This window comes from Clytia hemisphaerica, unplaced genomic scaffold, assembly GCF_902728285.1.
Source record: "Clytia hemisphaerica strain Z4C2 unplaced genomic scaffold, Clytia hemisphaerica genome assembly, whole genome shotgun sequence".
Taxonomy (NCBI): Eukaryota; Metazoa; Cnidaria; class Hydrozoa; order Leptothecata; family Clytiidae; genus Clytia; species Clytia hemisphaerica.
In genome coordinates this window covers 92,851-115,743 of record NW_027104612.1, presented here as the reverse complement: position 1 = coordinate 115,743, position 22,893 = coordinate 92,851, and the positions used below count along the sequence as shown (strand labels likewise).

Sequence of the window (22,893 nt, the reverse complement as noted above, 5' to 3'; positions counted from 1 at the left end):
AGTTGAGCGCATTAGCCAAAAAGAGGAAAGACTGTACGCTGTTTTATAAGAATATACTTATATATTTTGATGAAATTGCCGAAAGAATTAAGAATATGGTAAGAATACCACCCTCGTGGAATTTGGTAATTGAACCTATAAGAATGCCATTTTTCGAGCATTTTACCATTGAATTGGCAACCATTCCCCAACACAGTGCTAAAACGTTCTATAAAAATACCAAATACCAAAGTTTTACTTGCGAGGTATGTGTTACATGCTAAATTTTGGCTGGGTTTGGATACAAACCTAGGAATTCATGATATTCATGACGTAATGTTTTCTACGGAAGTACCCCAATTTTAGCCAGTAGTGGTAAATTTAAACTAGACAAAAGTTGTATAAAATTTGCCACTACTGGCAAAAACCAGGGTCTTTCCGTAGAAACCATTACGTCATGAATATCATGAATTACCATAAGAATATTTCAGGATGATTTTTCCCAAAAAGTTTAGAAAAGCCATCTTGAAATGAAAAAAAATACTATCCTTATAAAAAAGCGTTTTCGAATCGTGCTTTCAGTGATGATGAAGTAAGATGATAAAAATGTTTTGATTTAAAGCGATGATTTAATGTCTGTAGATCGCGAGACTAAGCCAGATTAAAATTTTCCAATACACATAATAAAATGTAAGAAATTAATTTAAATCGTCAGAAAATCGAATTAAGTTACATACAGTATACTGCAGTATGATCTATATTTTTTCTCATCATTCTCTTCGTTAGATAAAACAATTTAAGTAGTAAATCTGATACTGAAAGCTTGGCAACTTTATTAGAATTAAATGCAGATTCTTTCATTGCCCATCCTGATTCTTTTATCCCACTATATTCCAATCAAATGAAGAGTCGGCTATTCGCCTCTATTTTCCGTTTCTCAATACCTTTTTTGAGTTTTTGAAATTTTTATGTAAAAGACTGACAATCAAAGAAAGTATGCAGGGGGATTTCATGGTTGGCGGAGCAGTGGATTCGGCCCTTTTTTCGGACGGAGTGGCGGAATTTGGCCAAAACTTAGACGGAATTACGGAAATTGGGTTCTCCGACGGAGACAGAAAATTAGACAATTTTAGTGCGGAAAAACGGAATTTAGCAAAAAGTTTTGCAGAATTTCGGTATTAAAATATTCAAAATTCGCAGAACTTTTGACCAAAATCTTGAATTTCTAAGGAATTTTGGGTGGTGGAATTTCAGTTCATTTTTAGACGGTTTGACGGAAATTGGAAAAAAAATTGACGGAATTTTGGAATCGTGGAATCATTCGTGACAAATATAACATTTCTTGAATACGTGTATTAGTGAAGTATTTTTCGAAGTGTTTTTCAGTCCACCATAGATTGCAGACTTCCCAAACCTCTCTGCTTTGAGTCGCCGCCATTTTTTGTAGATGTTTTCTGTAGAAATTTTTGATTTTTGTAGGGTAAGATACAAACTTCTAATTAAACTAAAATGAAAAAACTCCTTATTTCGATCAAGCTTACACATTTGCGACTTTTTTTTTCTTTCGTTTTGTTGCCACTATCTCCAAAGAAACAAAAACAATTTTGAAAGTTAAAGTTCAGTATTGATAAAATAAACGTAACCTTTCACTATTTTGAAAACTTTGTTTGTTTGGTGATTCAGGATAGGGTTCGATTCCTACTTGATGTTGCGGCTCAATTGGCAAGTGAATGTACAATAAACAGTAGACTCCCACCTATTCGATAGACTCGGTTATTCGGAGTGAGATGCCGTTCCCTTTGGATCTGTTTACCCAACTCAGGCAAAAACACTTTCGGTTATTTGAACTTCAGTTTCGAACTTTCATTTATTCGAAGGGATTTCTATTCCCCTTGGGGACAATTCTGGGCTAAATCATCCTCAGTTATTCGAATTTTTCTTACTGGGAGGTCGTCGAGTGAGAACATTGATTTTTTGCTTCAAAAAATCAGGTTTCAATATTCATTGCTGTTTACACTCTTCAAGCAGTTCTCTGTGTTTATCACGCTAAACTGAACCACAATACCTCAATTTTTCAGAAAAATCCATCCTCTTAAGGTAAAGTAAAAAACGTTTATTTGAACTCCTGGTTATTTGAAATAAATCCTTATCCCCCTTGGAGTTTCGAATGACCGGGAGTCTACTGTACCTTCACCTGGGCCAACCCAAGGCGAATCGGATACCACATTTTTAGATACTTATCTGGCACCCAGATGCAGAAATTTTCATCCGACACGCTAAAGCTCTGAAGGTGAGAAAAAGTTTTCAAAATCTGGAAGGTTTAGATCACGGAATTTTGTGAATCCGCGTCAAGGATTTTGCAGCGGGAGGTCTGGTAACTAAGCCGTTGTTTTCGGGATAACCAAGACAATGTCTCCCTCATTGTTCATGTAATGTCGATACTCCGTTATTTCACAGGTATAAGTTCAACGTTGTCTGATGAGCGCAACGACTTCATTAAAGTTTTTTTTGTCTGATCTTAAAAAGCCTTCCAAGCCGCGTCAAGTAACATTAGAAAGTTTTAGTTCTATTCATGGAAAAAAAAAGTCATTCCCATCCATTGGGAATTTGTATCCAAACTGAACACAAATTTAACACCGGGGCACTGAGACAGAGCTGTTGGAATGGAGAAATTGGTTAACTGGCATGATTGGGGATACGAGGGGAAGGGCTCTAAAAACACCTAAAAATGGTATGGCTGTTTAAAGGTTACATAGTCTACAATTCGATCTCGGCTTTTGGAAAAAATGGTAAGATTGTAGACATATTTTGTCTAAAAATGTGCTAAACTTATATGTATTTAGAATTTAAATACATAGTAGTTGACCGCCATAGAGAAACACAGCACAAGCTGGGACGATCAAGTCGATAATTCAATTTAAGTCTCAGCTGATATTTATTTTCGATAACATTTTTGTGGTTGACATTTTTTTCTGTTATAAGCATTATATGCAAGCATCGGCAGACATTGAGACTTTTTGCATCTAAAAGTATATCATAAATAGATGTCAACCACCAAAATGTCATAAATAGATCCACATCTCGCACAATGGAGATCAGATTGATATTTGAAGAAGATTTTGAGTTGAGGTTCAAAATATTTTTTTCCTGCAACTTCTTTGTATATGATAATGTAACTGTTTTATATTGTATTACACTCATGTTTCATGCTGATACCAACATTTTTTCAGGATTTTAACCGCTGTTCCGCCATGAGAGACAGTGTTTCTTTTTTCAAAAAACTCGGCTTGCGGTGCTCATTTCATACGAACCCATCATGTTTATCATTCAAACAACGTTGAATGGATGTTAAAACAACACTCATGTAGCACTGAGAAAATTAAATATGTCAATGATCGATTCAATGCTAGATAAAGAAGTCTTAAAACATAAATCTGATTATATTTGTAACAAAGATTGATAAAAAAAATAATTCATGCGGGCGTGTCAAAGTATAATACTTTTTTCGTCAAAGCAATTTCATCATTCACATTTGAGACTTGGTCCTGCATAGACGGATTCATAGCTGAGGATCAAGAAGATTTCAAAATGAAACTGTTTTTCTTGGCTGCTCTCTGTTTTGTTGCATTTCAAGGTAAAGCGTCGTCTTTTTTGTTCATTTTGACATCCCTTCTCACAAACCCACTGGGACCTCTTCCCACTGGAAAAATTTGCCAAAATATCGTCCCAGTGGAAAATTATACTCTAATTTTTGTCCCGCTTAAAATAATCAGAAATGCAAATCCTCATTGCAAACTATCGTGCTGTTTTTCCATTCCCATCAAATTTTCGGGCTCAAAAATAATGAAAGTCAAATACCCAGCCAAAAAAAGCATGGGGATCGATATTCCCTGGGTATTCTGACTATTTGTATCGAGTTTTGTCCGTTATTTTTACCCCTACTATCTGAAAAAAATCCTACCTGGTATGTGAGAAGGGGGTGTATTTTGGTCCTGATACCGTGTTGATTTGAAGGTAGAGCGTTCAGTCACAAAAAATGCAAGGCTTCAATCCATGGCCTAGTTTTAACTGCACCCTCTATCCTTTAATAGCGAATAGACATGCTTTTGGCTATTCGCCTCTGACTGCAATTCCAATTTTTCCCGTCATGTAAGGTTAAGTAGTTTCAAGATTAATTTTAACTTTCATCTTAGCAACTTGTGGAAGTTACCTGGATTTAGATGCATTTGAAGATGAAACATACAATGATATGCTTGAAGCAAGAAGACAAAGAGATTATTTAAATGGTATGGAAATCATATTTATTTTTTTAATCAAAAATAACATACCCTTGCAGCGAACCCAGTATTCTTTCAAGCCGATATGTACATTGCATTATTACCATTCAAGCTGTCTGGTTCTCGTTAACACATCCAAAAAAACTGATCAATCAGAAACCCAAAATCTTTTCATGTTCTGATTAATAAGAGCTTGCGAAACGTAAACTATACGCAAATAGACGTTTGTAGTGGATTAATTTTGTACAGAAAGGTAGTGGGTTCAATCCCTGGCTGGTTCATACCAATGACACCAAAATGGTACCTGATATATATCTTTTTAATGTTCAGCTGTTAAATGAAGGACTGAGGGCAAGGGGACAATCTTAGGAGAAAGAGAAAAGTTATGGTCCCTATTTAATGGCAAGATAGATATTGAAAGATTGATCATTTAAGTTTCCTTCGAATGTGGTCACAAGATTGACTTCATGACGCTCTCTCTTCATAAAATCTTTATAAAACGTTTTTATTTCTATAGAAATGGCAAAACGAGATTATTTCAGGTCAAAATACGGTAAGTTTCTTTTTAATACTCTTTAAATTCTCTCAAAGGGTTAAAAATCCGGAAAACCTGGTTGAGCGAATCCCTTAGAAAAGAGGCTCGAGTCGAAAGAATCTATTGAAGGATTGTGAATTATGAATTTCTATTAAACATCAAAGAAAAGACAATAAAACCTGTGATTCTCACCTACTCTTATTTGCTATTTCATCATTTAAATGCCATATTTAGCTCCTTCACGCTTAATATAATTAGCTCTGCTAGAAAGCACTGACTTGGTCACTTTGCCAATTTTGATTTTGATTTTGTCTTCTTATAGATTACTTTCAACGTAAACGTTCTTGTACAAACGATTCCTCGTGTAAAAGCATCCTTGGTGTTCATCCAAATGCGTGTACCGAGTCTACATCTAAAATTGGTATGCTTCATCCGTGGGTTCTCGCTTATTGCAAGCCAGCATGTGGCAAATGCTAATATTTTATATCCTTGTATTTATCATTTTGGGTCATTGAAAATTCGAAATGTAAATATTTCAGCCCTTCATTTCGGGAATATTTCTAATTTTTTGAATACAAAATATTTAACCTTTTTTACTCAAAATAATTTATATCTATATTTTCTACATTTTCCGTTCCACATATTCCTAATTCCACATATTTTTAAAGCTGCTTAATACAAAATCCTAAGCACAAGAAAGATCGTTGTATTGTAAAATTTTAATTCTCCATTTCACTCAAATTATTGCCACCGCAGGGAGCCTAAAGCTCCCGAGGATGGCATTCATAGCTTCACGCATAAGGAAGTTGGGCAAACATCTCATAATTTTGCACGCGTTTTTCAGTATTTTAGTTCCAGTTAAATGGTGTACCGGTAACATTCTTAGCTTGACTGTATTTCTTTTGTTTTATCATCATTAAAAACACTTTTCCGGATTTTTTTGATCTGATTACCCATTTTCAAAGCTCTATATGTCTTTTTTTATTTTCTCAGGGAGTCGAATTAAGGGAAATTTCTTTTTTGTCAGGAAATTCCCTATTTAAACCACAAGTAGTTATTACCCGCTCTGAGCAACGCAAATTTGAAATTTTTATCCTTTCAAAAACTTGTTGTTTGACTATTACAGTAAAATGGCAGTTTAGTACAGTAGCGTTTAGGTCTAATATGATATAAACAAACCATAATATACCATTATTTTGGTAATAAAAGAGATGACAAAAATAAAACAGATAAATAACTTTATCTTATCTCTATAAGAAGATATCTATGAGATGAACACAAATTGCTAATATTTGTAGACTAAATTTTGCTTCAGATGAGATGCCATTATAACAAAAGTAACGGCTATCAGTAACATTTCTTTCAAAATTCAACAATTTATTTGATCGTTCTTCTGCGGTGGCACTTTAATGAAAATTATGGCTAGTTAGTCAGAGAAAGCCCCGTACATATGGCCCTACACTAGTAAACCACGTCATTGTATTTCGCTGCAGCGTACGCTTGCATGGGCTCACTACGTTCACTGAATGTCTTTCCAAACCACTCACCCTCAGCAATTTCTATTTATATAATCAATTTAACAAGGTATCCTCCCCAGGGGGGGGGCACTGACCTTGACGGCCGACGACGGGGAAATGCCGCTGGAGTTTGAAAGGTGGACCCTATCAGATATGAATGTTTTTTCAAATTTGGGACCCTGTCGAAAGGAAAATCGAAAAAAAATTCCCATTTCCACCCTGAAAAGTGACAAAAATGACAAAATGTAGACAAAAGATTGAAGATCTTTCTAATTTCAACCCTGAAAATTGTCCCAAACAACCAAAGAATGATCCTATCAGGTACAATTGTTGAAAATAAGTAAATTTAGGACCCTGTCAGATATCTTCAGAGCCTAAAAAAGGGACTCAGACCAGCGGGATGTCCCTGTTCACAATTTCTCCGAGTGTCTCCCCCGAGGTATTCTTCCACAATTGCCTCATAATCCACAACGAAAGCCAAAATCGTCTAATCCCCGCTTCCCTAACGGACTTCATAAATAGCTGAATCGACTAGCCGTGGACCTCGTGAAAATTATTGAAAGCTTCCACCGATAAGTTTTATATTACTGGACTGTTCATTTAAAATATCAATGAGGTATAATCAGTTTTAAATGTCCATAATTTATCTTAAGTAAGAAAATAGAGGTTGTGACTCACATCCGAATAATTCCAATATAGTCTGCTGGCACCAGACGAACATATTACTTTATTATTTATAAGTCACATAAGCCAATAGGAAGGTAAATGGAAAACATCCCTCAGTACACCGTTTGGATCGACTTTTTCGAGATGACCTATAGAAATTCTACCCGCAGAAGAAAAATGGCAAATCAATTTTAGGCCCTTAAAAAACAAAAGTCTAAAAATACTTTCTCTCAAGATGAAGATAGGTGTCGGGACTCCCTGCTGCTTTTTTGTACACAAACCATGAAAAAGTCGAAATAAAATTACAATTTTACAAATAACATATTTGACTGTAAAACAATGCACTGGTGAAAATACTTTTCTTAGTGGAATTCAAATTTTCGGTCCAAAGCCAAACCATGCTATTCATTTCGCAATCGCGGTATATAAAAGAAGAGATCATAGCATGGATCTCCAGGCTAAATTTAAGACCAGTGGCATCGTGGCAGGGGGGATAGGGGGCACCACGGCCCCCAGCGGAGCTTTTTTGGAGGAGCGCCGAAGAGCAAGGGGCGCCAAAATAGATTTTTTAAACGCCCCAATCTTAAAAATTATGCTTTATACGCCTTAAATTGCGCCCCAAGACCAATTTCACTGAGATAATTTTTAAATATTTGCGATTTTTTTTCGCTCGCTTTGGTTAACTGGTAACTTCTTTGCAATCTACCTAATTTACAAGTTTTTTTTGTGTACAATATAGCATTATTATATTATTAAATGAAAATCTAACTGCACCCCAAGACCAATTTACTGACAACAATATCGACATCATAAAACATCAACTTTTTTGCTCGCTTCGCTCGCATTACACATTGTTTCTTTAAAAGTTTCTTTTCTAAAATTTTCTAGATAGCCCAACCATTGTGGAGCCTGTTTTTCCCTTTTCCATTCATCAAAGATATATCTACTCTTATCCACTAAATATTTCCTTCTTCGTTATGCCAAGAATTGGCAAATGAATTAGTAAAAGTTTAAAACTGGTGGGTGGGGGCGCCACTTTGGAAAATTGGGGGTGCCATTTAAAAAAGATTTACTTTGGCCCCTCCAGAAAAATTTTCCCACAATGCCACTGTTTGTGACTCGAATAGCGCTCCCCCCATCCCCTCTCAATAAAAGTTCGAGTTAGTGAGATTTTTCTTAGTCTACACAATAGACAGCTCCAAGCTTTTAGGCCTTACTCTTGGTTTATAGACACTGCTATAGGCGGCCACTAGTAGCCCCCAACGGGAATTGCTTATTAATAAGTTTTAAAACTAGTACATAGCTTACACTAACATGCCACCGCAGCAATATAATATTTAAAGAATTCTATAATAAATTGTATAATCATAACAATGTCAATTGCAAGATTATAAGAAATGCATGGGGACAAAAAAATAGTAAGTAACTACACGTTTGGTTAAACGAAGAAATAAAAGATTTTCTTTTTTCCTGAAAATAATAACAATAACACTCCATCTAAATAAATAAAAACGATGGCCTAGTTATAATTAAGGTTTCGACGAAGACATGAAAAAATCTAATTAAAAAGAAATGCCTCTTATGTTTTACAAGCTAAAGTTTATTCCACTTAAATTGGCATTCATTTTTGCTATCATGTGGAAACCATATCAGAGTAATTAGACTACTCGAGTACCTAATAAACGTACAGTAGCGAATAAACGTACAGGGTCGAAAATGGAGGCATGCAAACCTAATTGAAGGATCTTTTTAATGAGGTTAGGGGGTAAATATTGGGTAATTTGCTTTCTTTTGACGAGTAGAACAAACCTCAAAAGTCAAAGATGGATATTTATCATTAGAAACAAAAGTAGGCACTTGAAATCGAGGAAAATTTTTGTTAAAATTAATAAACGTACATGTACGTTTATTAGATACCCGAGAGTATCTTCCTTGAGAGTGGTTTTGTACATGGTAGCAAAACAAACTTCCAATTTACATGGAATAGATTTTAAATGTAAGACGGGTTCAAGAAACGAGCTTGTCGGAACAGGTTGACGATATAAAGCTTTTAATGCTTTAAAGATTGAAACATAAAAAATAATCAGGAATAATTAATTGATTTGATTATTGATTGATTTAATTACTGATTGATTGATTGATTGATTCTCTATTGCTACTTTGCCTAATAAACAATAGTCAAGAGGATACTGCGGATAAAATTTATCAAAAAGTTCTGCGCCATCTTAAATAGGGCGAAATAGAAACCAATCCTAGCTAAGGCCCGGACTCCACTCGCCTACGCTTTGATTGTACTTCTCAAGCAAAATCTTTTATGTTGTTGGTCAAAAGAAAAATAAAGATATGCCATTGTGGTCCATTCAGACGTACAGTCGAGAAAAGTTGAAATGCGCCTAATTTTTTTTAAAGTGCATAGTACTTTTTCATGATGCAATCTTTTCTCCAAACTAAAAGCTGATTGAATCCATTAAGATGATCGCAGCGCAGACAATGAAGAGACGTGCCTTCAGGAAGCTAGACTTTTTGAGTTTATAGCTATATACTTTCACTTTATGGTGTTTCTGTATGACTGTCTGTGTGCCTAGTCTAACCACCGTTTAAATGCCTTCGGGAAGGTCCCTCCTAACTTGGAAAGCCAGAATTGGAGCTATTTCACCAAACTACTGGAGCGCAAGTTATTACGTAGGCTATCACACAACTGAAAAAGTTGAATGTATGCGCCTATACAAACTTTTTTCAGGTTTTCCAAATAGATTTACCACACTGAACAAACAGTGAAAACACTCTAAGTGAGGTAAATCTATTTTGAAGACCAAAAAAAAAAGTTTGTTTACATCGATTCACATTCAATTTTGGAATCATATGCTACATTCTACTTTTTTGTACTTTGCCGGTATCTTGTTTTACCGTTTCTGTATGACTGTCTGTGTGCCTAGTCTAACCACCGTTAAATGCCTTCGGGAAGGTCCCTCCTAACTTGGAAAGCCAGAATTGGAGCTATTTCACCAAACTACTGGAGCGCAAGTTATTACGTAGGCTATCACAACTGAAAAAGTTGAATGTATGCGCCTATACAAACTTTTTTCAGGTTTTCCAAATAGATTTACCACACTGAACAAACAGTGAAAACACTCTAAGTGAGGTAAATCTATTTTGAAGACCAAAAAAAAAAGTTTGTTTACATCGATTCACATTCAATTTTGGATTCATATGCTACATTCTACTTTTTTGTACTTTGCCGGTATCTTTTTTTACCGAGTTAAGAAAGATATTCCCGAGTTACGACCATATAATGGTCTTTAAAGCTTAAGAAGCTCTATAAACAATAAAGGTAGTTATTAATAAAATAACAGACAATATAAATTACAGTTTGATAAGTTTGAACAAAAATATCAACAAAATGTACATTTGAAAACTTGAGCAAATTTCTTTAAAGATTCCCGAAAAAGAATTGAAATCATTGCTGAAATGAACTTCTGACTAAATTACAGTATTTATTGCGAAGCGAATTTATGAGCGAAGCAGTTTTGCTATATTGTGTGCACGTACCTTTAACTTCTATCCCAAGTGAAAATTGGCCCAAAATTTGCTATATAAATCACATCTACAAACCGATGATTTTGTCAAAATGACCTTGAATGGTTTGGCTTGAAGCCACGAAAATTTTCTCGGTTTGGTAGCTAGGACTGCAAAAATTGCCGTTTTAAAATGGTGTACCCTAGCAATGAACAGCAAAAAATTACCGGAAGCCGAAACACGGACTTAGAATCTGAAGTTGATCAAATTGCCGCGCGGGCGGCACGCATATAAGCAATCTAAGCAGTGGTTCTTCGGTTTTAAATGTTTAGATTGCTGTTAAATGGAAAAAAAATTAGTTTGAAAGGTGACAGAAAGGATCTTCATCATTCCTTGACTTTTTAAAAGTAACTATTAAGTATCAAATAAGGTCAATAAAAATGAGAAGTTTTTGCAGGTCGCGCGGGCGGGAGGGGTGCTCTTTTAAGTGAACTAAACTTACCTTGCAAAACCAAGTGGATATTCAATGATAAAGAGGTATGGAGGTAATCAAATTTGTCGAATTTGTCAAGAAAACAAATCAAAACTGGCCAAGAACCAACAACAAGCCATCTTTTGTAGATTTTTTTTGCTTTTGTTTACTTTTGATGATTTCAACAGACGATTAGAACAAAAAAATGTTCGAACGTTCGACGAATATCGTTCCATTTTTTAAGGCACCATTTACATTAGAAGAACTAAGAGAAGGAAAGAAAGAGCGTTTCGCGGGGCGGCGGGTGTTGTGCTGCTGTGGTTTGTTATGGTGTGTTTGGGGTATTATAAGGCTTAAGACCCTGTCTCTTTTAGGGTTTTATCAGAGTGGCTCTTATTTTTGCTAGCAACTTGCGAATTGAGGTAGAGTCTGGATCGCTTCGCAACCCTTATACAATACGGCTAGTTCAGTTTTAAAGACAAGAAACAAAATTAGACATACAAAACACTTTTTCCATTCAATGAATCGAATCAGCTCATCATCATAACCAGTCTGCCATTTTGTTTGTTTTGATTTGCAAAAGTAATATTGTAATCCTTGTTATGGTGTAATTATATACTTTTTCTATAATTTGCATTTATAACACTCGCTTCAGCTTTTCAATCCTAAATCAAAACTAATGAAATGCAATATATAATAATGGTAATAGCATATAACGTAATATGAAAATGTGTATAACATTTACCGCTGTATAATTTACCGCCATATTTTTGCGGAACACTTAATTGGCCGGAACATACAATACGAACAAACGCGCGCGCAAAGATTCGAGATTCCTGTCCAATATCCTTGCGTGAAGCTATGAAGGCCTCCTCACTCGCTACGCTCGTTGCGGGGGCAATAATAGACAACTTTCACAAAAAATGTTTATCAATAGAGATTTCCAATAAAAGAATGCTTAAAACACAGCTGATTGGTTTAGGTTTCGAAACTCTCTATTGTTTTATTAAAACCTCAGTGCGCATGCGATTTATCCGAAAAATTTCACTCCGAAATGGCGTATTCAAAACAAGAGCAGTGCCCGTATTCTTGATATGCGTAAGTCAAGATGACATCATACTTTTTAACGGAAGCATCTAAAAAAGCCGGTTTTTGACCTCTGTGTTTCTATTTTTAGTAATAGAGAGAGGTCAAATCCCGGCTTTTTTATGGTGATTCCGCTAGAAAAATGACTTGCGCATACCTTATCGGTAGAAATTTCGTCGGTGGAAAATTTCGTCGGCAAAAAATATTCGTCGGCAAAAACTTTCGTCACTTGCTGGTTTTGGTAAGCGCATTAAGGCCGGGGAAAATATTCGTCGGTAAAAACTTTCGTCACTAAGCGATTTTTTCGTCACTTTTTACCGACGAAATTTCTACCGATAAGGGTTAAAAATCCAAGATGATGGGCGTCTCGCCCATTTTCACTACACCCTCCCTCCTTCACAAACGCCCTTAAAACAAAATATCACGATTCGGTAAATTATCATGTTTGTAAACAACACCAGACGGTCTTGAAAACGAAAGTGACTTTTCCGATCCCCCTCGATTTCTGAGAGGCCCGGAATTCCCGAGTTATTTTTTCCGAGTTAAAAAAACCGAGTTAAAAAAAAACCGAGTTATCCCGAGTTATGACGTCATTTTTGGAATTTAGTGACGTCATTTTTCATTTTTTAACTCGGGAATTTTTGCTTCCTTTAACTTTCCGAGTTATTTTCCATTTTTTAACTCGGGAATTTTTGCTTCTTTTAACATTCCGAGTTATTTTCCATTTTTTAACTCGGGAATTTTTACTTCCTTTAACTTTCCGAGTTATTTTTCATTTTTTAACTCGGGAATTTTTTCTTCCTTTAACTTTCCGAGTTATTTTTCATTTTTTAACTCGGGAATTTTTTCTTCCTTTAGCTTTCCGAGTTATTTTTGAATTTTCAACTCGGGAATTTTTGCTTCCTTTAGCTTTCCGAGTTATTTTTCTTCAAAAAAAACACCAGCTTTAATCTATTGATCCCATACCAACCTAAATCAAAGACATAACCATCCATTACCAACTAGAAAAACCTTAACCTGCTTAATAAAATGAAAAATCAACAAACAAGTGAATAATTGAAAAGCAAGAACTGAAGTTAAAACCTGCTAGATAAACAAAGTGTAAGCCTTTCAAAAATATTACAGCATAAATACTGTGTAAATCTCAAAAAATACAGCAGGTAAGTGATGAGATAAAGCTATTTCAAAATTTATATTTCCTCCCTATTTCATTAAAGAATACTGTAAGTGACATGACAAGATTCTCAGAAAAATTCACTGAGTCCTTCCCCCTTCGCTGTAAAAATTTTGAATGAATCACCAACAACGATTATTGAATCAATTATTTCACAGACTATTCGTAGATGTTAAAAAATAAATAAATAAAACTGTCCAGAGTGCACACACTCACCAAATCAACTTACAGAAAAACATTCGAAAGTTTCCAGCGCGCGTGTGACCTTTGCAAAACATTCGAATTATGAATCGAATCTTTTTGTGTCATAAGGCTCTAATTAGACTTGCGGTTAAAAAACGTTCCGGGGGTCAAATACGCTACTTTTTCAAAGTGGAAAGCACAGATATCTGTAAAGCCCGAAGGGCTAGATTTGCAGCTTTGTTCAAAAAGTGAATCTCATCTTTGGAAGGATTTCCTACCAGAGTCACGTGACTAAATATGCAATTTCACACCGGTTTGAGAGATGTGAAATAGCGTTTGCCGCCTAATTTTTTTGATATCGCGCTCCGAAAACAATCAAAATGCTAGATCCTATCCATCGGCACAAAATTTAAAAAGTCAAATTTTAGCTTCACTTTTTTTTGCTGGAGAAAGCTTAAAGCTGCAAATCTAGCCCTTCGGGCTTAGATATCTGTGGTGGAAAGTCTTTAAATGTTGACCTGAGGGTATATTGTTATTCGAATGTTTGCCCCCGTCTTTTTATAAAAACAATTCGAACGTCAAACCCCATTCTGTGCAATGTGAAGTGAAAGATACTGGACACTTGTTCGAAACTGAAAAACGTACGATGCAAAAATAAGAAGAGAAAACGTGTTGTGTTCATTTCATAATCTTGACTTAAAGTTTGCCATGTCGATTGAAAAGAAAGTGACGTCATTTTTCATTTTTTAACTCGGGAATTTTTGCTTCCTTTAACTTTCCGAGTTATTTTCCATTTTTTAACTCGGGAATTTTTGCTTCTTTTAACATTCCGAGTTATTTTCCATTTTTTAACTCGGGAATTTTTACTTCCTTTAACTTTCCGAGTTATTTTTCATTTTTTAACTCGGGAATTTTTTCTTCCTTTAACTTTCCGAGTTATTTTTCATTTTTTAACTCGGGAATTTTTTCTTCCTTTAGCTTTCCGAGTTATTTTTGAATTTTCAACTCGGGAATTTTTGCTTCCTTTAGCTTTCCGAGTTATTTTTCTTCATAAAAAAACACCAGCTTTAATCTATTGATCCCATACCAACCTAAATCAAAGACATAACCATCCATTACCAACTAGAAAAACCTTAACCTGCTTAATAAAATGAAAAATCAACAAACAAGTGAATAATTGAAAAGCAAGAACTGAAGTTAAAAAAACCTGCTAGATAAACAAAGTGTAAGCCTTTCAAAAATATTACAGCATAAATACTGTGTAAATCTCAAAAAATACAGCAGGTAAGTGATGAGATAAAGCTATTTCAAAATTTATATTTCCTCCCTATTTCATTAAAGAATACTGTAAGTGACATGACAAGATTCTCAGAAAAATTCACTGAGTCCTTCCCCCTTCGCTGTAAAAAATTTTGAATGAATCACCAACAACGATTATTGAATCAATTATTTCACAGACTATTCGTAGATGTTAAAAAATAAATAAATAAAACTGTCCAGAGTGCACACACTCACCAAATCAACTTACAGAAAAACATTCGAAAGTTTCCAGCGCGCGTGTGACCTTTGCAAAACATTCGAATTATGAATCGAATCTTTTTGTGTCATAAGGCTCTAATTAGACTTGCGGTTAAAAAACGTTCCGGGGGTCAAATACGCTACTTTTTCAAAGTGGAAAGCACAGATATCTGTAAAGCCCGAAGGGCTAGATTTGCAGCTTTGTTCAAAAAGTGAATCTCATCTTTGGAAGGATTTCCTACCAGAGTCACGTGACTAAAATATGCAATTTCACCGGTTTGAGAGATGTGAAATAGCGTTTGCCGCCTAATTTTTTTGATATCGCGCTCCGAAAACAATCAAAATGCTAGATCCTATCCATCGGCACAAAATTTAAAAAGTCAAATTTTAGCTTCACTTTTTTTTGCTGGAGAAAGCTTAAAGCTGCAAATCTAGCCCTTCGGGCTTAGATATCTGTGGTGGAAAGTCTTTAAATGTTGACCTGAGGGTATATTGTTATTCGAATGTTTGCCCCCGTCTTTTTATAAAAACAATTCGAACGTCAAACCCCATTCTGTGCAATGTGAAGTGAAAGATACTGGACACTTGTTCGAAACTGAAAAACGTACGATGCAAAAATAAGAAGAGAAAACGTGTTGTGTTCATTTCATAATCTTGACTTAAAGTTTGCCATGTCGATTGAAAAGAAATTTAAAGAGAGATGAAAAATAACTCGGAAAGCTAAAGGAAGCAAAAATTCCCGAGTTAAAAAATGAAAAATAACTCGGAAAGTTAAAGGAAGCAAAAATTCCCGAGTTAAAAAATGGAAAATAACTCGGAATGTTAAAGGAAGCAAAAATTCCCGAGTTAAAAAATGGAAAATAACTCGGAAAGTTAAAGGAAGCAAAAATTCCCGAGTTAAAAAATGAAAAATAACTCGGAAAGTTAAAGGAAGCAAAAATTCCCGAGTTAAAAAATGAAAAATGACGTCACTAAATTCCAAAAATGACGTCATAACTCGGGATAACTCGGTTTTTTTTTAACTCGGTTTTTTTAACTCGGAAAAAATAACTCGGGAATTCCGGGCCTCGATTTCTGAGATCAAAGAGGCTGGAAGTCACAGATTCCTGGAGTTCGAAGTCGATAAGATGTTTTGAAACAATATTTTATTTACATCTTTTAGCAAATAATTTTCAGTGTACATTTCACAAGAAAAGACGAATCATACTTCAAAGATGGAACTGGCAAGTCGTAATTCAACAGGGAACAGTCTCAGCTTCTACAAATCACAGGTATAAAAATTACTAAAAAACTTTTTTCTTATTTGCATTGATTGCCATTTGCCAATGATACTTATTCTGATACTGATAGGGGGATGTTTTTACAAGAATATGGACATGCATTCAAAATTGTAGATGGATTTAAATGTTTTGAATACAACCCTACTGAAGACAACGTAATTCATATTATAAAGGGCCATTCCAGAATTTGTCGTCTGTCTGTCTGTTGTGCTGACGACACAGGATTTCTGACAGTCTGAGGGCAAAAGTTTTCACCAAAATTCAAAATTTTCAAGGTGAGAGAAGAAAATGTATGAATTTCCAGCGCAATTGAATTAAAAAAGGCTAAAAATAGTGGATTACGATGCATTTTGCAAAAGTACATGGATTTTATTTTATCGGAATTTCCGACCACCACTGGAAAAGATAAATTATTTCTAAACTATATAAGGCTAGAATAAATTAAAATATGCACGGCGTCCGACGGGGGGTAACAAAAATTTTCTGGAATGGCCCAAAGCTTTTTGGCACCGACGCACCGACCTCAACCACCCCTGAACTGTGTGGTATTTTTGTCGGGTGCCAAAAAAGCATCACATTTACACCATATATATTAAAGGGGGGGGGTACATTTTTTGGGGGGAGGTACTAAGATTTGCCAAAAAATGGGGATGGGAATGTAGGATGAGATCAAATGAAAAAAAGTGGTTTGGAGATTTTGGTCAATTTAATCATATACAAGTTAGTCGCGCGGCTGAGGTCGAAAAACGTTTCATTTCGTGATACATCTTTTAGATTCCAAAAAAAACAACGGAAACTCGCGAATTAGTATGTGTAGATTACAAAATCAAAAAGTTTCCGCGATATTATCGTGCAAGTAACGAGTAATTGGCGATTTTTTGCGTTTCCAGGCAAAATTGCAAGGCCTGGAAATTCATGATTTTTTGGGGGTCTTCAAATTAAAATAAACCAGCTGCGCTGGAAGCTCCGGCTTAAGAGATTAAAAGATGCGAAAGATGAGCTTGTTGAGTTAGTTGTGTTAGAATGTTGCCCACAAACTACTAATATAATCAGAACAGATCAGAAAGCAAAGTAATAATTCTATTGCAGAGCGAGTATGAGAAATAATCTTAACAAATAAATAAACCAGCTGGAAGTTTAGCTCTTCTAAGTGATTACACATGCACTTTCTTGCCTAAAGAACCAACCCCACCCCCGCCCACTCATCCTCGACTAAAAAGTTCAAAATTGGAGCTAAAGGAGATGAACATTTAGAAGTGAAATTTCCAAGTTCTTATACTGTAAATTAATTTTTTTCTAAACTTGCCAATAACGAAGCCATGATGTATGCGCCGTTGATTTGATTGGTCCGGATAAAATTTTGGAAAAATAGCCTAAATTAGAGGCTTTGAGCTAAACATTATTTTTTCTGTTGGGATAATACTTGGAAGAGTAGGATAAACCAAATAGTGGTACAATAGTGTGTATGTTATAAATAGTGGTATATTTGGAAAAAAACCTGTTTCCTGTTTGAAAAATCTTCAAAAGGAATGAAATGAAAGCCAATGAAATTACTTTATTCGTAGAAATTTTAGCGAGACTAACTTTAGCGTTTTAGCGAGTTCTCCCTATTTTCGCTAAAATAAATCTCGCTAAAACACACCAAATCGCCAGATTGCTAAAATTTAACTATTTAAAATATACGCTAAAATAATTCAAAGTCCAAAAAATAATTTTCAGTTATAACACTGTGAAAATTTCTCCGATCTTGTTCAAATTTACACAGGAATTGTGTTTTAGTATACTTTAGTGAATTCTCATAGTGATATGTTTGTAAAAAATCTGTGTCGGGTTTGAAAAATCAAAAGGAACGGTCGCAAGCCGCGATGAAATTACGACAAAGTCCAAAAACGATCATTTCAGCCATAACACTGCGACAATTTCTCCAATCTTGTTCAAATTTAAAATGAAATTGTGTTTTCGTATCCTTTACTGAATTCTCATAGCAATATGTTTGTAAAAAATCTGTGTCGGGTTCGAAAAATCAAAAGGAACGGTCGCCAGCCGCAATGAAATTACGACAAAGTCCAAAAACGATCATTTTCAGCCATAACACTGTGAAAATTTCTCCAATCTTGTTCAAATTTAAAAAGGAATGGTGTTTTCGTATCCTTTACTGAATTCTCATAGCGATATACGTTTGTAAAAAATCTGTGTCGGGTTTGAAAAATCAAAAGGAACGGTCGCAAGCTGCGATAAAATTACAACAAAGTCCAAAAACGATCATTTTCAGCCATAACACTGCGAAAATTTCTCCAATCTTGTTCTAATTTTCAAAAGAATTGTGTTTTAGTATTTTACTGAATTCTCATAGCGATATGTTTGTAAAAAATCTGTGTCGGGTTTGAAAAATCAAAAGGAACGGTCGCCAGCCGCGATGAAATTACAACAAAGTCCAAAAACGATCAGTTTCAGCCATAACACTGCGAAAATTTCTCCAATCTTGTTCAAATTTACACAGGAATTGTGTTTTAGTATTCTTTATTGAATTCTCATAGTGATATGTTTGTAAAAAATATGTGTCGGGTTTGAAGAATCAAAAGGAACGGTCGCCAGTCAACAATAATATTTTCAGCCATAAACATAACACCACAAAAACTACTCAGATCGTTTTCAAATTTTCACTGTGATGTAGTAATTTTAGTATTCTCTTTTAAATTCCAATGGATGTGTGTTTGAAAGTTTCATTGTCAAGTTACCAACAGAATTTTATGGTTAGCCATATGCAAGATTTTTTAAGCACTCGATCAGCTGACGATTCATGGCCAAAATTTCTCCAAAGTCTTTCCACATTGTTAGAGAGCCAGTATGCATCAAACTTCTCATAAATCATGTCCAAAACATCATGAATAATGATGTAAATGATCAATTTTTCACTGAGATTTGCCAGTATTTGCTACACAGTCAACTAGTCCACTTTCGGCAGCCATCTTTTTCTTAAATACATTCGGCCAATCAAATCACAGTATTATTTGAATCAGTTAATCCGTTTTTATTAAATCGGAATAGATCATCGGATTAGATAAACAAACAAAAAATGTCTTAAGCGTCGTCGTCGTCGGACGAGAGAGAATTTAAGGCTCCTAGGCCGGAGCAAAAAGACCTATATCACATGATAGAGCTCTTCAAACTGAGCAAAAAAGTGTATTACACCAAAGTCCCAACTTGTCTAGATCAAAAGTTATGGGCCTATTTGTGGTCAAAAAGGTGTTTAATTTTGCATAAATTTTAATGCAGATTGTGGGGAAATTCCCTGTTTTCCATCAGTTTTTTACCACAAATAGGCCCATAACTTTTGATCTAGACAAGTTGGGACTTTGGTGTAATACACTTTTTTGCTCAGTTTGAAGAGCTCTATCATGTGATATAGGTCTTTTTTTAATTTGAAGACCCCCAAAAAATCATGAATTTCCAGGCCTTGCAATTTTGCCTGGAAACGCAAAAAATCGCCATTTACTCGTTACTTGCACGATAATATCGTGGAAACTTTTTGATTTTGGAATCTACATATGCTAATTCGAGAGTTCCCATCGAAAAAAGTGGAATCTAAGAGGTGTATCACGAAAATCATTTTCTAGCCACTTTTTTCGACCTCAGCCGCGCGACTAAGTGGCTGAAGCCTGTTTTAAAGTAAAAATATGTACCAACATAGGTTAATAAAAGCGCTAGTTATATTGTTATATTGTGAAATTTTTGGCTTGTGACTGAATTGATTTTGTACCGTCAACTGCTCTAACTTGGGACAATTGGTCGAAACATGGGACTGGTTGATATCTGGCTTGTATTTTCACTTGCTGTTAAATCTATTTGACAACAAATTTGTTTTGATAACTCCACCAAGTTTATCAATCATACTTTTTGTTCCTCTTACAGTCTTAGAGTGCACAGACACTCGGTTGTGTTCCATTACGGATTTTTTTCATATTTCAATTTAAAAGCCTACTCGGTGCAAAAGACAAATTGTGTACTTTTTTAATACGTCATTCATTAACTCAAATCAAATGACTTTGGAGGTTCGGTGAAATGGTGGCCGAATTGCCGTCCCATGTTTTATCAGATAGTCTCAAGTTAGAGCAGTTGACGGTAGTCTTTCATTACTTTGGTATGCATAGAGTGGGCTCCTTCAAACAGATTTTTCGTAAAAAAGTAGGGATAAGATTTCATTACCAAAGCTGGGGGATGGGTAATAGGGTGAGATGAAATAAACCTAGGGGTTGATACTCCTCTATGAGTCATTCCCGTGGCAAGTTGGATGGCTAAAGTGCTCTTTGAGGGTCCTCCTCACAAAGAGTGGGACTTCTAGCCAATATGTATAAGTATTCTCTGCACCCATAATAAGACAAATATAAACAATGGTGATGAGGTCATTGAAAAGCTTGGTCATTTAGGTTAAATTATTTGAAATTCCAATTTTGTTGAGTAGTGCCAGCAACTTGCCTTAATTCGGGACTTTAAGAGTCATTTTTTCTAAGAGTCTTCAGGGTGTGATACCTCACCCTCTTGGATTTTGCTTAAATTTGGACCAAATGTTCTATCACACAAGAAAATAAGACCCTGAAAATTTCACCTTGATATCTCAAGTAGTTTTGAAGATACAGCGTCTCGAAAATTGACTCTGGTGGGGAGCGCAAATTATTGTCAAAGTAGGATTTCCAAGTTAGTCTAAAATGTTTTTGAATAGTATTTAAGTACTTTTAAATCCATTTAGTTGAAGTAACCTGCTTATTTAAGATGAATATTCACCAAATTGTGAAAGGTTGAGGCTTTTTCTGAAAATATAGGCCCTAGAATGGTAGGAAAGACCAGATACCAGTCTCATTTTTTACATATTCTGTACTTAAAAATAAAGAAACTGCCATAAAGTGTCATCTGTCGATGGAAATGACCTGAAATATTTTGTCAGTTGTTCCCTTAATGCCAATGATTAGTTGGCTAGAGAATATCAACCAATATTTTGACAAGAATTAACCTTTGGAGCCCCCAAGTGGTCCTGATTTAGCACTTTAAGAGGGAAAAAACAACGAATTTAAAAGCAAATTTTCAATCGATCATATCTTTAAAGGGAATTCAAACCCCCACTGAGATTTTTTGAGGTTATAAACTAGACCTACTAAATTTTTGTGTGTTTAAAAAGATACGCCATCTTAAATTTTGCTCCAGATCTGCCAAAATAGCAATTTTTTCGGCCATTTTTGACGGTTACGCAAAAATAGAAATCCTGAAAATGTTATTTTTGTGGCCAAAACCCAACAGTAAACCACTCCAGGTCAAAAGTTTGTTTAAAAAAAGTCACAAGGACCATCAGCAGACAGCTAAAAGTGCTTCCAAACCCAGATTACAGAAAGTTTGAAGCCCTCTACAGGAGGTGCTAGAGATTTTTGGGGAAAATTTTGGAGACTCAATTTGATTTTTTCTGATTCCCTACAAAAAGTTCTTGAAATCCACTGTAAATCAGCTTTCTAATGTACTTGAATGAAAATTCATTAGCTTTCAAAATCTGCTCCCCACCAGAGTTCATGATTTTCAGGGGTCAATTTTCGCTTAGTAGCCTATCTTTGAGATGCTGAATCTTCAAAACTACTAGAGATATCAAAGTGAAATTTTCAGGGTCTTATTTTCTTGTGTGATAGATCGTTTGGTCCAAATTTCATCAATATGTAAGAGGGTGAGGTATCACACTCTCTTTATTCTGAAGATTAAAAAAAATGGCTCTTAAATTAGTTGTTGAATCAACATCATCATTATAGTTTCAAAATTATTTACTCTTACTATAATTTTCAACTATTTCGCGTGGCAGAGTGATAACTGACTTAATTCAGGGTCGACTGATAGATACTTGGGTTAACCTTTCTTTCAAAATGGGTTTGGTTGACCTGTTTTTTTTTAAGGGTATCTTTTCAATGATGATGTCTGAACCAATACCAATAGATTTATTGAAAGAATATTTTTAAATAGGCTCACACTATCAATATCAAAATTATTCAGATGCAATTTTAATTTCAAATTTTTTGTCTAAAGGTTGAGTTTTCGTTGTGTGCTTGATCCATTTGGTAAGTTGTTTTGTTTTATATTTCAATGGGAAACAATATATAATGAAGGATTTTTCAAAGTAAGTTTATTTAAAATGTTATTTCTAGGAAGTAAAAATTTGACACTTTCTTTCAAAAGTTATTGTATAGTCACAAATCGAACTAATTACTGAGGAAATATTTTACTAATATACTCTTCTTTTTTTTAAAAACATGAGAAAAATATGTTCTTTTGATAAATTATTCACATGAAATTACTCTTCTCAAAATCTCATTCACCTCACTTACTTAGGGTAACTGTGCCTTCAGAAAAGAAGAAAAACACTTTGCATGGTAGATAGAAAAAAATAAAGGCTCAAGAGGTTTTCTTTGATGAAGCCTTATTTAAAAGTTTCGATGGCTTATCCAGAACAACTCCTTTTTCTGATGAGATCTATGATACAAAAATATAAACAGGAATATTATCTTCATATCATTGCATGATATTTTGGGGGGTAAAAATTTTGTCCTTGTCTTTATGAGACGTTTTAAACCTAATATTTAAATGAAGTTTAAGATTTAAGAGATTGGCCTTGGCTCTAAAATTTGTTAACTTTCACAATTGACATATTCAATAAGGTTA

General features: G+C 34.9%; 2 protein-coding genes across 2 annotated transcripts in view; both read left to right on the top strand.

Moving 5' to 3' along the window:
• The first annotated feature begins 3,489 nt into the window (after nucleotides 1-3,489).
• LOC136824263 (uncharacterized) lies at nucleotides 3,490-5,514 on the top strand. Its single transcript, XM_067080430.1, has 4 exons — nucleotides 3,490-3,613; nucleotides 4,173-4,265; nucleotides 4,774-4,809; nucleotides 5,114-5,514. Exons 1-4 carry the CDS (start codon nucleotides 3,568-3,570, stop codon nucleotides 5,266-5,268), a joined length of 330 nt encoding a protein of 109 aa, XP_066936531.1. The 5' UTR covers nucleotides 3,490-3,567; the 3' UTR covers nucleotides 5,269-5,514.
• A 10,521-nt stretch (nucleotides 5,515-16,035) lies between these two features.
• Nucleotides 16,036-22,893, top strand: part of LOC136824266 (ankyrin-3-like) — a 47,636-nt gene continuing 40,778 nt past the window's right edge. Inside the window, exon 1 of the mRNA XM_067080432.1 lies at nucleotides 16,036-16,194. Coding sequence (XP_066936533.1) covers nucleotides 16,138-16,194 — 57 coding nt within the window. The 5' untranslated portion in view covers nucleotides 16,036-16,137. The remainder of the gene's footprint in view (nucleotides 16,195-22,893) is intronic.